We start from the raw sequence: 13,428 nt of genomic DNA on the forward strand, positions 1-13,428 counted from the left end.
ATCTTCATATGTAAGTAAATTCTCATATATATATTCTCTAGTCCATTTCATATTACAAAATAACTGCTAATACATTTAGTTCACAGTTAACCTCATGACTGACAACTGTGGGAAAGTAAACTGATTATATAAATACTTTATCTAAGCCTCTATAATCAATCCATATATAGTTCTCAGAAAGTGTAGATATAATACCGTAGGGAGAAAACAGGAAATTTTTTCACTTTCATTCTAAAATAAAAGGCCTGTTAGACTCATACTACAGATTCAATTCTGTCTTTAAAGACTGAAGAGGAACACAAAAATAACTTGAACTGGGTTTAACTTAAGAATTCAACTAAAGAATTCAAAATGATAGCAGATTTAAAGTATAAAATAATTGGTCTATAAACAACACGAGGATATACATAAATAACTGTCAAGGGTAAAAATCCCTAAATTAGGCATGTCACTTTGTCTACTAGGTTCTCAATCATCCAAAAATAAAAACATTATCATTTTTTTAATTACTTCCAGTTATACAGTTAATTACATTCAGTAGAGAGTGTGTATTTATTCCCAATAAACATCCAAAAAGAAGTATTTGCCTCTAACCTTGATAATTAATCTTAATTGTCAATCACAAACGCTTCCCCCAACCCACCACACACACACACAGTTACTGCTGATGCAGGCCTACTAAATTTCTTTCATATATGCAGATATATCAAATGTTCTCTTCCCTCACTTTTCAGGTTTTCACCTATGTTTATTCTGACTATAACATCCTCCTAGTATCCTGGTCTGGCTTACTTTCAGTAGTTCTTCAGATCCCAAGTTAGATGTCACTTCCTCCAGCAAGATGTCACTGACCTCATCTGTTTTTTTTGTTGTTGTTAAAAATCTTTCACCGTACTCCAATACATCCTTACTAGCTTATCTCACTATCTTGTAATTACTTTTCTGTATTCCCATTAAACTGGGAGATTCGGGACAGAAAATATATTTTTGATCCTCACCATCATATAACCTGTTCTCAGAATAATACTTATTGGCAATTGTTAAATGACATATTAGAGAGCTCCATGTTTTTAAAAAAAAAAAAACCCTCTAAAAATAAAATGTTTTTTTTTTTTTTGAGACAGAGTCTCACTAAGTTGCCCTTGGTAGAGTGCCATGGCACTGCAGCTGACAACAACCTCAAATTCTTGGGCTTAAAGTGATTCTCTTGCCTCAGCCTCCCAGGTAGCTGGAACTACATGCAGCCGCCACAATGCCTGGCTATTTTTTGGTTGTAGTTTGTTGTAAGTCTATCCTGCCTTTCCATAACTCTTGATCCTGAGAAAGAGAAAGCCATGCTGACTTCCTCCTGATTATTATTCCTATTCCTATTCCTATTTTGTACTCTTTCTTGCCTTGGGTTCTTAAATTATCTTAGAAGTCACTACCTTTGCCCTTTGGAGAGCTGGTTTTTTGAAAGGTACTGATTGATAATTTGTATAAACAAATTGTTTATAATTTGTATAAACAATTATCAATCAGTACCTTTCAAAAAACCAGCTCTCCAAAGGGCAAAGCTTTTGATAGCTAGAGATTAATTAATGAGTATTCCAGATTCTCACACATAATAGGTGCTCAATAAAAATTAGTTACATTTCAAGGGTTTATCCTATGTTATTCTTTAATGGCAAAATACACTACATGTACTGATGAAAACATGTATTTTTTCAAAAGGAATCAGCATTCAATTTTACATTAGGTTGGATGGCAGAAATGCTTTTTATTTATTTATTTTTTTTGTAGTTTTGGCTGGGGCTGGGTTTGAACCCACTACCCCAGGTATATGGGGCCAGCACCCTACTCCTTGAGCCACAGGCGCCACCCCAGAAATGCTTTTTAAATGACACAGTTCTTGACTATAATTGGCTCACACATTAGGTCAATATTCTTTAGGATGCCTGTTTAGCCCTAGTATCATCTCAACACTGCAAGCAAATTTATGGTCCTTGTCCCAACTTCTGAACGAAATTTCTAACTGATCATCACTTAACATAAAGTACTCAAAGATACAAAAAAAAAAAAACTGAAGAAAATTGAAATTGTTATCGTAAAACTACCACCCATAAGGGTTGGTTAAAAAAAATACCAAGTTAATGAAACACTGCCACATACCCCAATGAATTTGTAAGTAGAAAAGACTCATTTTAGCATAGACCTACTTGGTGAATCTTTTAGTTTAATCTGACATTTACTGAGCAGCTATTAAATACCAGATACATTGTTATTCACAGAAAGATGAAAGTAAAGGATATATGGTCTATGCCCCTGAGAAACTCATAGACTAATATAAATGGCTGTCCTCATAGGAATACAACCTTAGATAATATACTTTGAATATGAATATAAGAACAAATCAAACAAATCTACATTTTTCTTATTTATTCCATTTTAAATTTCCTACCATTGCTATGTAACAACCAAAAAAAAAAAAAAATCCATTATGTGGTACTCTCCTATAATGGCAGATAAATCACACTTCTATCCTAAGCTTTTGCCTATAGACTCAAGACTGAGACATCACAAGTCCTGCTGTTTTTCTTACTATTTCTTAAACAGTAAGAAAAAAAGTCTAAAAATTTTAAATGACCAAACCTAAATCAAAGAAGATAATAAGAGTAAACATCATATAAATCTATTTCTCTTTTTTCATTACTATGCTATAAAAGAAAAGTTAAAATTTATTCCACCCTAAGAGTCAAAAAAGATAATGTTCCTTATAGGCCGGTATTAATATATTCTATAGGTACAATCTTTCTTCTACAATAGTATACACTCTCTCTTCTTACAATGTTATCAAAAATTTTAAAAGATGATGTCAACTTCCTATTAAACATCAGTTTTAAATATTAGACGAAATGACTATCCTTTACTCCCCCCCACCCTCTTTTCCTGTTTCCAATCTTAGGGCATTTCATAGCTCCTTTGCCTCTTTCAGATGATAAAGAGAATAAGAAAATATTAAGCTTAATTAAATCAATTCTAAAGGAACTATACCATTTATTTGTTACTTAAATTTTTTTATTCTGGTTTGGTTTGGGAAGGAGGAAGGAAGATAAACTAAAAGTATATTAATAAAAAGGAGGAAACTTTGAAGATACCAAATCATAGATGTGATTCTAACATAGTCAAGACAAGATTCCACAAAGGGAAGGGTACAGTCTAACCAATATCAGATGTCAGAAGAGTTCAGAGCAAACAGTGAGTCTCAAGTCAACAACCTTCAGCGATTGCAAAGTAGAAAAACTGTAGCTGCAAAACACACAGCTTTCTACAAAAATGAGGCATCTACCTAAGGACTGATGTCAAAAAATAGTCAAACCTACAGTTAATAAAGCAAAGGCACACAAGAGTGTGCACTGTTGGCTACCATTTGTATTGGGAAGAAAATGAGAGATGTATGTCTATATATTTATAAAAGGTCTCTGGAAGAAGACAGATAAACCATGTAGCAGTGGATACCTGAGCAAAGGGACACAAGAAGACAGAATACGATAAAAACTTTTTGCTCTATACCTTCTCATACTTTTATTATTATTTTTAAAGTACAGGTACAAATATAAAAAATCCATTTAATTTAATTTGCAAATCAAGCAGCCAGAAATAGAGATATCAGAGGTTGAGAAGAATTTGTAATTTAAAATGAGGCAAATAGTTCAAAGCAAATGTATAAGTACAAGGCAAAGAGAATGGGTTAAAACTGGTCAACGAAGTCAGTATACCACACACGGAGTTGGTGGATCTTAAAAATGAGTCAATTCCTTCCTCAGAACTTTTTATGAACTTTCAGCTTAGATAGGAAAATTAATAGCAGGTCATGACAGCCTAAAGTAGGCAGAAAGGGTGAGACAAATAGATAAGATACAGCAGCTAAAGTAAGTATCTGAGCTTGAACGTAAAGGTAGATATCCAAACATATTACTACTGCCCAACCTGATTTAGCCTCTGTAGGTTTACAAGAGCAAAAGCACGGATTTCAGAGTTCTACCTTCAAACATCTGTCAAAGATACTAGCCAGGATTGTTCCTTAAATGCAATGTGATCTAGTTATAATGGAAATAGACTAGAAAGAGATGAATCATTGAGGATGTGCTTGGAAGTAGGGACAGACAGGAAGGAACCTACAGAGTCTGAGGATTAGAAGGGATCTCAGTCCCTAAGCTATGTGACCCAAACTTTCATACCATCATCCCAGGTTTTAGTTAGTTTTGACTTACTTTAGTGCTAAAGAACAGCTACCTTAGTGGATGTAAGACTGTCCAGATATGCAAAAGATTATCTTGATGAAATTAAAATTTCTTAAGTTATGGGAAACAATAATAAAGAATTCTTTCTTTAATCCAAAAATTACTGCCTCTGAACCATTCAGCGTATTTCTAAATCATCTCTAATTTTAACTATTGGGTACTTAGAGAATTAAAATAATAGTATCTTCAGAATTTACCTATGTAACTCAAAAGGCAAATTTGCTGGGGACATGTTTAAAAGAACACATTTCAAGAGAGACACATAAATGGCTTTGGAATGACACCATTTCAGAATACCTGTTTCGCCGTCCCTCTTCTTTAGCTTATATAGTAAAAAAATGGCAAACATAGAAAAAGGGTATAACCACAATGGAGTAAGAAAACAATTCAGCCTTAAATATTTACCTTCTAAAACTTAACACAAATTTGGGGTGCAAATCTTATTGAGAAGACTTTTTTTATAAATCAGAGCATTTATGAATTAATCAATTCAAGCTTCTTAATCAAATAACACCATAATAAACTGAAGCAGTATAAAATAACTTCACCAACTCCAAATTTTGAATTTTGAACAAAACTTGTAACAAGTAGTATTACTCCATGTGAAACGCTATTACCCTCATTTCTATTATTTGAGAAAAAAAAAGAACTTTAATCTCTATTCTAAAAGTAGCTAAAATAAACAGAAACTATTCTTCTGTTACACCAGAAATATAGTGTCCTTAATAAGTATGATTTTCTTTTAATTATATTTATCATAATTTCTTGACCTAGAAATCATTGCTATTAATCAAGAGCAATTATTAAAAGTAAAACAGAACAAAAAATACCCTAAAATAAGTTATACCACCATCCAACATAAGGACTGGCATGTGGTATACACTAAATACTGAATTAAATATATAAAAGCAATACCATGAAGATTAAGATGAAAAGTCTAAGAAAAGATCTTAAAAATTCAGAGGTGAAAAAAACTTTTTAATTTAGATTAAGGGACAACTTATTTCTAAGTATACTCAAGCAAAGTAAATACATCCTTTCCCCCTTGTAATAACTAAAAAACAAGCATCTCAAGAAATTTCTGATGGAATACCCCAATTGTCCTGATTTGACAAATACACATTGTATGCCTATATCAAAACATCGCATGTATTCTATAAATACATACAACTATACATACCCATTGTAATTAAAATTTTTTAATTAAAAAATTTAAAAAAAAAAGAAATTTATCATCAATACAAAACAAGTAGTTACAGATAGATTATTTTTTCCTTTGAACCTCAGAAATTCTTCATTAAGGTAGTAGCTTAAAAATAAAAAGATATTCCAGTCCTTTAAGTATCCATCAGTCAGGTATTATCAGTCAGGTTTGTTTGCTATATTTGACTGAATAGCCTATAATGTCACAAAAGCCAAGTCCCCAAGTGGATCATAAGAATTATAATAACTTAAGATTTTACTCAAAACATAGGACTTTTAGCAGTTCTCAATCATGTATGTTCTAACACCTATTCTAAAGCACTGAACTGCAACTATACAAAAATATATGTATTACATAGCCAATCTTATTAGTGGAAATAAAGCTGAATAAATGTATCTGAAGGTACCGGGGATGGACTATGTCTTTTTCTATCTTGTGTTCTATTAAGGTGAATCAAGTAAATGGAAATGATAAGGTAATTAATTCAGAACAAGGAATATCTCAGCCATTCTGAGTACATATCTACTGTGCCAAAGCTTATAAAGACCCAGATAATTTACTGTCATTTTGGAATTTATAAAAACCATGCCAGAAGATAACAATGGATCTTTAAGAAGTACCTTATCAGTAAATATACCACATATTTCTTTAAACTATACTAAACAAATTTATTTTAAAATTAATACATCATACACAGCACAAACACAGAACCTCTAGACCAAGTCAACAGTTACGCATCTACTTTTTAAAAATATGACAATTCAAAGTATTGTATAAAAATACATTTTAATATTTTTAAAAATTATTACTAAGGACCTCTAAGATTGAAAAATACATCTTAGAACATTCATACCTGATCGAAAGCACTCAATTATTTGCTGAATGCCAGACTTGGATGTCTGTAGTGGCTGCTGTAACAAAGGAGGATCTCCAGGTTCCAGGATATAAACTACATGGAAGACAAACACCCACCCCAACCCCCAAAAAAAGGGTTATTTAAATCATGTACTATTGAAGTAAAACAATGGTTTGCTACAATTTTATTAAGGGCAATCATAGTTGCATATACACACACACACACGTATGTGCATAATTCACCATATTTGTAAGGCAAAATGAAACTAGAGGGAAAAAAAACTAAAATTATGCCCCATTAAAGGCTAAATTAAGGCCACTTAGGCTAAATACTAAGTTTAAATACAAAGACATTATTTTATTATTAAACATACATTCTACATGTTTGCCTTTTTATTCCCCTTCAAGAAGAAACACCATTTTTAATCAAAATTCTAAGGCAATAGTTGACCAGCCACACCTCATAAACCATTCCAAAATCCTCTGGATAATTTGGTACAGCTCTCTTGGCAATCAGAACTCAAAAACCACTGCCTAAGGAAATACAGGAGAAGTTCACAATGATGGATGTACAAGAAAGTTCACAGCACTCTGCAGCACTGTATATAATTGAGAGAAACTTTAAACTTAGAAGTCTCTCAATAGGGACCAGACTAAATAAACTATGAAATATCCAGAATCTCTCATAGCTATTAAAAAACGTGAGCTAGTTCTACATGTATTGACAAAGAATGGCAATAATTATCAAGCAACAAAAATAGGTCATAGAATATGATCCCATTTATATACTTATTTAGATAGATACAGAAATAAATTTAATGTATATTTGTGTATATATGCTAATGTAAACAGAAGTCTTGGAAGGATACCAATGAAATTTCTATCAGGATGAGTTTACAGGGATAATGTTCACTTTCTCCTGCACACTTCATTACTACTTCAGAGCCAAGGTGTTTGAAGTATATACTCTAGGAAGAACATCTTTTTAAATAAGAATAATTTTTCCATTTTAAAAATACTATTTTCACCTTCATACACAGATGTCCATGTCACCTCTATTTTCAAAATTATCAGATTAGCAATATATATAACAAATTGGATTATGATACTATGAATCAAGGTAACAGAAAAGGAAAATGTGAGTGTTTCTATCAGTTATCAAATAGTGCTATGGCGAAAAAAATCTAGCCATTTTAATTACCTCTTTTCTTAGTATGGTATCATGCTCTACTCAACTATTACCATAATAACTCAGGACTATCCAATTAGTATGAGGATAAAACAGTTACTTCAAGATGCATGCCACTACTACTTCAGTGCTTAGGCTTAGGCAGTATTTAGCTTTCTGATAAGGAGTCTAAAGCACTCCATGCTACGTACATAGACACAGCCTTAGATTCTAACCCTAACTCTTTATGCTTCAAGTCTAGTGCTCATTCTAAACAAAAAGGAGGAACTATGTCTCAGAACCAAGTTATTTCATTAAGCAAAATTTCCCTAATCCTAAGAGACACTTAAGGGATATTTTAAATGAATTTCTAAGAACATGTACACAAAACTTACCAATTGTAGTGATTGAAAACATAAGACTCTAGACTTGGACTACCTGCCTTTAAATTATTTTTCTGCCATTTACAAGACAAAACTAGGGGAAACTAAACTCTCTGCTCTCTTTTCTCATCTCTAAAATGGGGAAAATAAAATTATCTAAATGATAGGGTTATGTAAGAATTAAATGAGCTAATGCAGCTAGCCTGCTTAAAACAGAGCATAAGATAAAGTACTCAATAAACATCCATCATCATCAAGGTCATCATGTATGAATCAATTGCTTTCCTCACACTGAAAACTGAAAAATCTTTTTTCGAAATTTGAAAAGTAGAATTCAATTGCCTAGAAAAATAGAAGTTTGTAAACATATTTCAATTAAATAGATCTTTTCAGTATTTGTACATTATAGCAACTGATAACAGTTCATAAAAAATAATTACAAAAGAGAGAACTAAATGTTTTAAAGTTTGGCTGTACAAGTGGCAAGAATTCCAGAATTAGAGAATGAAAAAACAGAAATAAATAAGGGACAGATGTGCAGAGAAGTAGAGACTTCTCCTTAAAGTCTATTTCTTCAATTAGGTATATGCTCTAGGAAACCTCCAATGATATACCAACTTCCATTTCCACATGACAGCACCTGATTTTAAAGACAGAGCAAAATTTTCTCACCCATCACTCTCAGAACACTGCTACCAGAACACATATATATCCTGAGACAACATTCAAAATAAGCACAGGCTTGGCTCAGCTGTGCCTCTCCACACATCCACTAGGTATACGTATCTGTGTTAGCTTAGACTCTAAGAAATAATCCTTTGTTCATCTGAAAATATATTCCCAACTCTAGAAAACATTACACTATTTTATAAAATTTTTCTTATGTATCCTATCATCCCTCCCAGTATCAGACCAATCCAAGTTATGTGACCATGTAGAAAAAAATAGCATCTCCCTCCAACCAAAAAACTCAAACCTTCAGAATTTATCTTTCCTTACATCCTTCTAAGAACACACTTCCCAGAATATAACATCTACTTTGGTAGGAGTCTCCCCTACGTTAAAACAAGTCCCTTAAAAGATCCTTCTACTCATGATGCCTGGGATTGCTTACAAATAATGAGGGCGAATGAGTAATTGGAGAGTAGAGAAGGAAATCGTGGGGGCTGGGGGTGAAAGGAAGAATACAGAAGAAAAGAGATGGTCTATGAATTGATAACTAATGGACTTGTATGATGATTATATCAGGTACCTTATACCATTCTGTTTTTAAAGGTTTGAAAATTTCTCTTTAAAAAAAATCCTGAAAACATAACTAAGAAATGCTTTGTACACAGTAGCAGGCTTGTAACACCACCCTTTCCTATAAATTGAGCCATCCCATCAAGACACAGCAGAAATACACTGCTCTTATTCAGGAACTCACCCACCCAATATCCAAATGAGGACAGACCTCTCAGGAGAACCCATTAAAAGAATTTCCCAAAGTATCTGTCATCTTCTTTTCTTCATCTGAGGATATCCTCTTTTAAAAACAATCACACCATATTTCTTTCAGTCCTGGCAACATCCTCCCATTCAGCATACAATTTCCCCTAAAATAACAACACTAAACTACGTGATAGGTTAACAAGGTTGCTTCCATTGAACTAACTCCTTGGAAAATGTTTAATTCTAACTAAGAAAGCAAGAAACAATAATTACTATTGACCTGATGAGTGTGAAAATGAACCTTCACGGAAAATTTCTGGTGATACATGATGAAATTTTTAAGTTAGTGCAATTTATATGATTTCCTGTTAATGGGAGAGAAAAAAGAGGCAAAAACACTCCAATATATATTAATATGTTCACTCCCAGAAAATATCTTTAAAAAGACAGGAAAAGCTCTAGAAAACTGGAATTACCAGAATGCACTAAATATGGTACAAATTACCTTGTTTCCTTATTTATGTCTACCTCTTCCTACTCAAAAGTTTTATGAGGAAAGGACCTCATTATGTCTTACTACTTACATCCCTATTGTCTTGGCCAGTGCCTAGCACCTAATAGGTGTTCAGTAGTAATTTGTGAAAGAAATGAATGAGTAAACTTCCTAAGAGGATTTCATTAACTTAATTCAACTTAAATGAGTTGAAATGTTTTCAGAAAAAAAAACTAGACTGAAAGGTCAGTGGAAAATAAGTATAAAAGGCATTCACATCTTAACAGTTCAAAACTAGCAAACTACATCGAACGTTCAATAAAACGTTAAGTGGTATGTCTTCATTTCAAATATACAAAACACCCAGTGTAAAAGGGTACTAAAAGTTAGACAGGTTGGGGCAGTTGAATAAAAACTGGATTCCACTGGATGATTGCTTGTTTTATTAGTACAGATAAATAATTACTGATCTCCAACAAAGTACAGTAGAGATAGGATTGTAGGTCAAATTTTATGCAGTTATGTAGCAATGTTTTCTGAAAAAGGAAGCTTTTTCCCTTTACCATTAACATTTTTTCCATCAATCAAAAAATTACCTAAAATGAACTCTACTGTGAATAATACCCAAGTATATAAGTTCAATTAAAATACTCCAATAAAAATCAAGCAAAAGTATTTAAAAAATCCTAATAACTTTTAAGTCAAAAATAATGATAAATATCTGCCTTTGAACTAGCACAACATAGCCTTTATTTAGTGACAGTACATAGTCAATGATTCCCTTTTGGTCACAAAGCACATGAAAGATCTAAGCAAAAAAACTGTCAATAGTTTACCTACCACATTTATCAAATAAAGTTCCCTAATATTCTTCATGAGACTCCAAGAAACAACTTTTTCACTTCATAAACTCCATTGAATCAAATACCCTAGAAATATGAATTTTATCTAATGAATCAGGAGATTTTTCTTTTATTTTGCAATATACTATGTTATGGTTCAAGAAAATTTTTTAAAGGTTCCCCTTATTCTGATTCTCCCAATGAGTTGAACAAACTTTTTAAACCCAAATTAAACTCATTTTTAGGCTTTCAGCCCTATTCCCTGACAAAAATTAAGAAACTTTAAATAAAACAATTTTCACGAAGATAACTACTGGTATCCTACTACCTATCTTTTCCTTTTCTCTTCAATTTCATGCCAGAGCATAGGGGTATACTACTAATTGCAGCCTCTCTGGAAAGAAAAGGGAAAAGGACTGAGTGATTGATCTCATGGAAATGATTTAAGGTGACACTTGCAATACTTTTTGTAAGGGATCAAGGAGGGGAGACCTCTTGTTTGTACAAGCTTTTAGCTTCATAACTGGTTTTATCCCGGGGAAAATTATAGCCTACTTTACTTCAAAATGACTTCAGAGGCCGGAGGAAAAGAAAACTAAAAGGAAACAGAAGGCTGAGTGGCTCTGATGGCGGTCCAAATAACTGAGGAGGCAAAGGGGTATACCTGGTTCACAGCATCCGTGATGATGGTGGTCAGTCTGACAGTATTTGTCCCTTAAAGGCATTTTCAGAGGGCGCGACCTACTTTCCCTTTACTGCGAGAAGCTCTTCATTGCGCCACGGCTGTGGAAAGAAGCACAAACCGTGAACTTCCTAGGGGGCCCTGGCTACAATTTCCAGACACATTCCCATCACCTGCCCTCCGCTTTCCCCTCGGACCCGCACCTTCCTCTGGAAAACAGACGCGCGAGCCGGTCCCTCTCCAGCCCAAACTCTGCGCACAGGTTCACCGCCCTACCCGGAAACAGCCTCGGTGCGCAGCGCAGGGCGAAGGCCTGGCCGGCTGCGCGGGCGGCTGCGGCCTCGCCGTCCCGGGCGGGCGGGCGAGCGAGCGCGCGGAGAGGGAGGCGCGGGGGGCGGCGGGCACCGCGGGGCTCCCGGGCGACCCAGGTGCCGCTCCCGCCCGCGGCCGGCCCACGCCGCGCCCTCAGGCCACGCACGTGCGTTGGGGTCTCCCTGGCGGGTCCCCGGTCCCCACAACCAAGTGCGCCCAACTTACTTAACTCCAGGGCGGGCGGGCGGAAGGAAGGAAGGCCGGCCGGGCGGCCGCGGGCACAGCCTGGCGTGGGAGGCGGCTGGGGGCCCCACCTGGCGCAGCCTCCGCGGACCCAGCCAAGGGAACCCGGTTCGGGCCCGACGCGCTCCCAAAGAGTCCCCACTGGCGCTGACGCGGAAGCGCCACAGCTCACCACGTCCCTCCGCGGACCCAGGCGACGGCGGCAGCGGCGGCGGCTCACGGCGTCCCTCCGCGCTGTGGAGCTGGCCGGGCGGGCGGCGCGCGGGCGCAGGCAGTTGACAGGAGGAACCGCCAGGCAGTAGCCGCAGCCGCCACCACAAGAGCCGGAACCGGAGCGGGCTGGTCCTGAGGCGTCCCTCGCCAGGGCAACGGCTGCTGCCGCAGCCGGGCTCCCCACAACGCCGCTCCACCTGCAACGATCTCTCAGGCTTTTGGAGAGGGGCGGGGAAAATGGGGTTCCCCCCACGCTGGGCCTTTTTGGTAGTAGTTGCTGTTTCAGGAAACTTTATTAAGTCAGTCCCTCTCTTTCTCTGTCTCCCTTTTCCTGGAGAGCCCGAGCTACCGCCGCGAAGCGGGTAAGAAGGGGAAAGCAGAGACTCTCCGGCAGCGACAGGGAACGACTGACTGACCCCGGACGGAGATGGGGCGAGGGCAGGAAGTGACAAGCTCACAGAGTGGGTGGGGGGAGTGTGGCCGGCACGCCCGAGAGTGCCGCGCGCATGCGCCCGGCCGGCGCCCCCGCCGGTGGGGAGGCAGCGCGCGGTGGCCGGGCGGGGAGAGGGAACCGGGCCAGGCGGCGGGGAACGGCGGTGGGGTTTCAGGCGGCTTCCGCCGGACGACCGAGAGCCGAATTCCTGGGCCGCGCTCGCCAAGAGATGTGAGGCCCGCGGTGCGCTGCCCGCGCCAGAAAGACGGGCTGCTCAACCCCTAAACTGTTGCTCTCGCTGTCCTCTCAGTGGAACGGAAACTCTGGGAGGGTTGGAAAAGCACTGGAGACAAGTGTAGGGAGAGGTTGGCAGATGGATGTAGTGGTGATGCCGCAAAGGCTGGCAGACCATTTACAAGTGCTAAAACTCGAACTTTTGTGTTTCCAACTAACGCTTTCGGAATGTGCCTCCCGGAACTTGGGAAGTCTTTCCCAAGCTTTTGGGAAGAAAACATAGCAGGTCGGTGATGATCCCTGCAGCGCTCTGTTCTGAAGACCTGAAAGTGAAGTTGGGTCACGTGATCTGTTTGCACTTTCCCTCCTCTTCGGCTTTCCGGTCCTGCTTGGAAAATCCCCGAAGATCGCAGTCGACTGTCAAGTGTAGCAAACCCGGGGCCGCTTCCTGGCGGCGGGGGAGCCGCCTGCCCCACCTTCTCCCCAACTCGCGAAAGGGATTTCTTGCTCTCGGAAACTTCAAGCGTCTGTCCTCTGTTAGTCAGATGTTAAGAGTGGGGACCGGGGGGAAAAGGTTCACCTTATCTTTTCGGTCCATCGAAAATCTTCGCAGTTGTCTAACTTAAGCTCCCAACTGAAAAAATAAAGTTTG

General features: G+C 37.6%; 1 protein-coding gene across 3 annotated transcripts in view; it reads right to left on the reverse strand.

The window, feature by feature from the left end:
* ZNF800 (zinc finger protein 800) overlaps positions 1-12,201 on the reverse strand; it is a 54,372-nt gene extending 42,171 nt beyond the window's left edge. For 2 of the 3 annotated variants that reach the window (XM_053608983.1, XM_053608985.1), the window contains exons 1-3: positions 11,879-12,012; positions 11,324-11,442; positions 6,341-6,436 (exon numbers count right to left, since the gene is read on the reverse strand). In XM_053608983.1, coding sequence (XP_053464958.1) covers positions 6,341-6,436; positions 11,324-11,384 — 157 coding nt within the window. In that variant the 5' untranslated portion in view covers positions 11,385-11,442; positions 11,879-12,012. Of the gene's footprint in view, positions 1-6,340; positions 6,437-11,323; positions 11,443-11,878; positions 12,013-12,068 lie in introns of those variants that run through there. The other variant, XM_053608984.1, reaches the window with a different exon arrangement.
* Positions 12,202-13,428: the final 1,227 nt, after the last annotated feature.

This window comes from Nycticebus coucang, chromosome 11 (genome assembly GCF_027406575.1).
Source record: "Nycticebus coucang isolate mNycCou1 chromosome 11, mNycCou1.pri, whole genome shotgun sequence".
Lineage (NCBI taxonomy): Eukaryota > Metazoa > Chordata > Mammalia > Primates > Lorisidae > Nycticebus > Nycticebus coucang.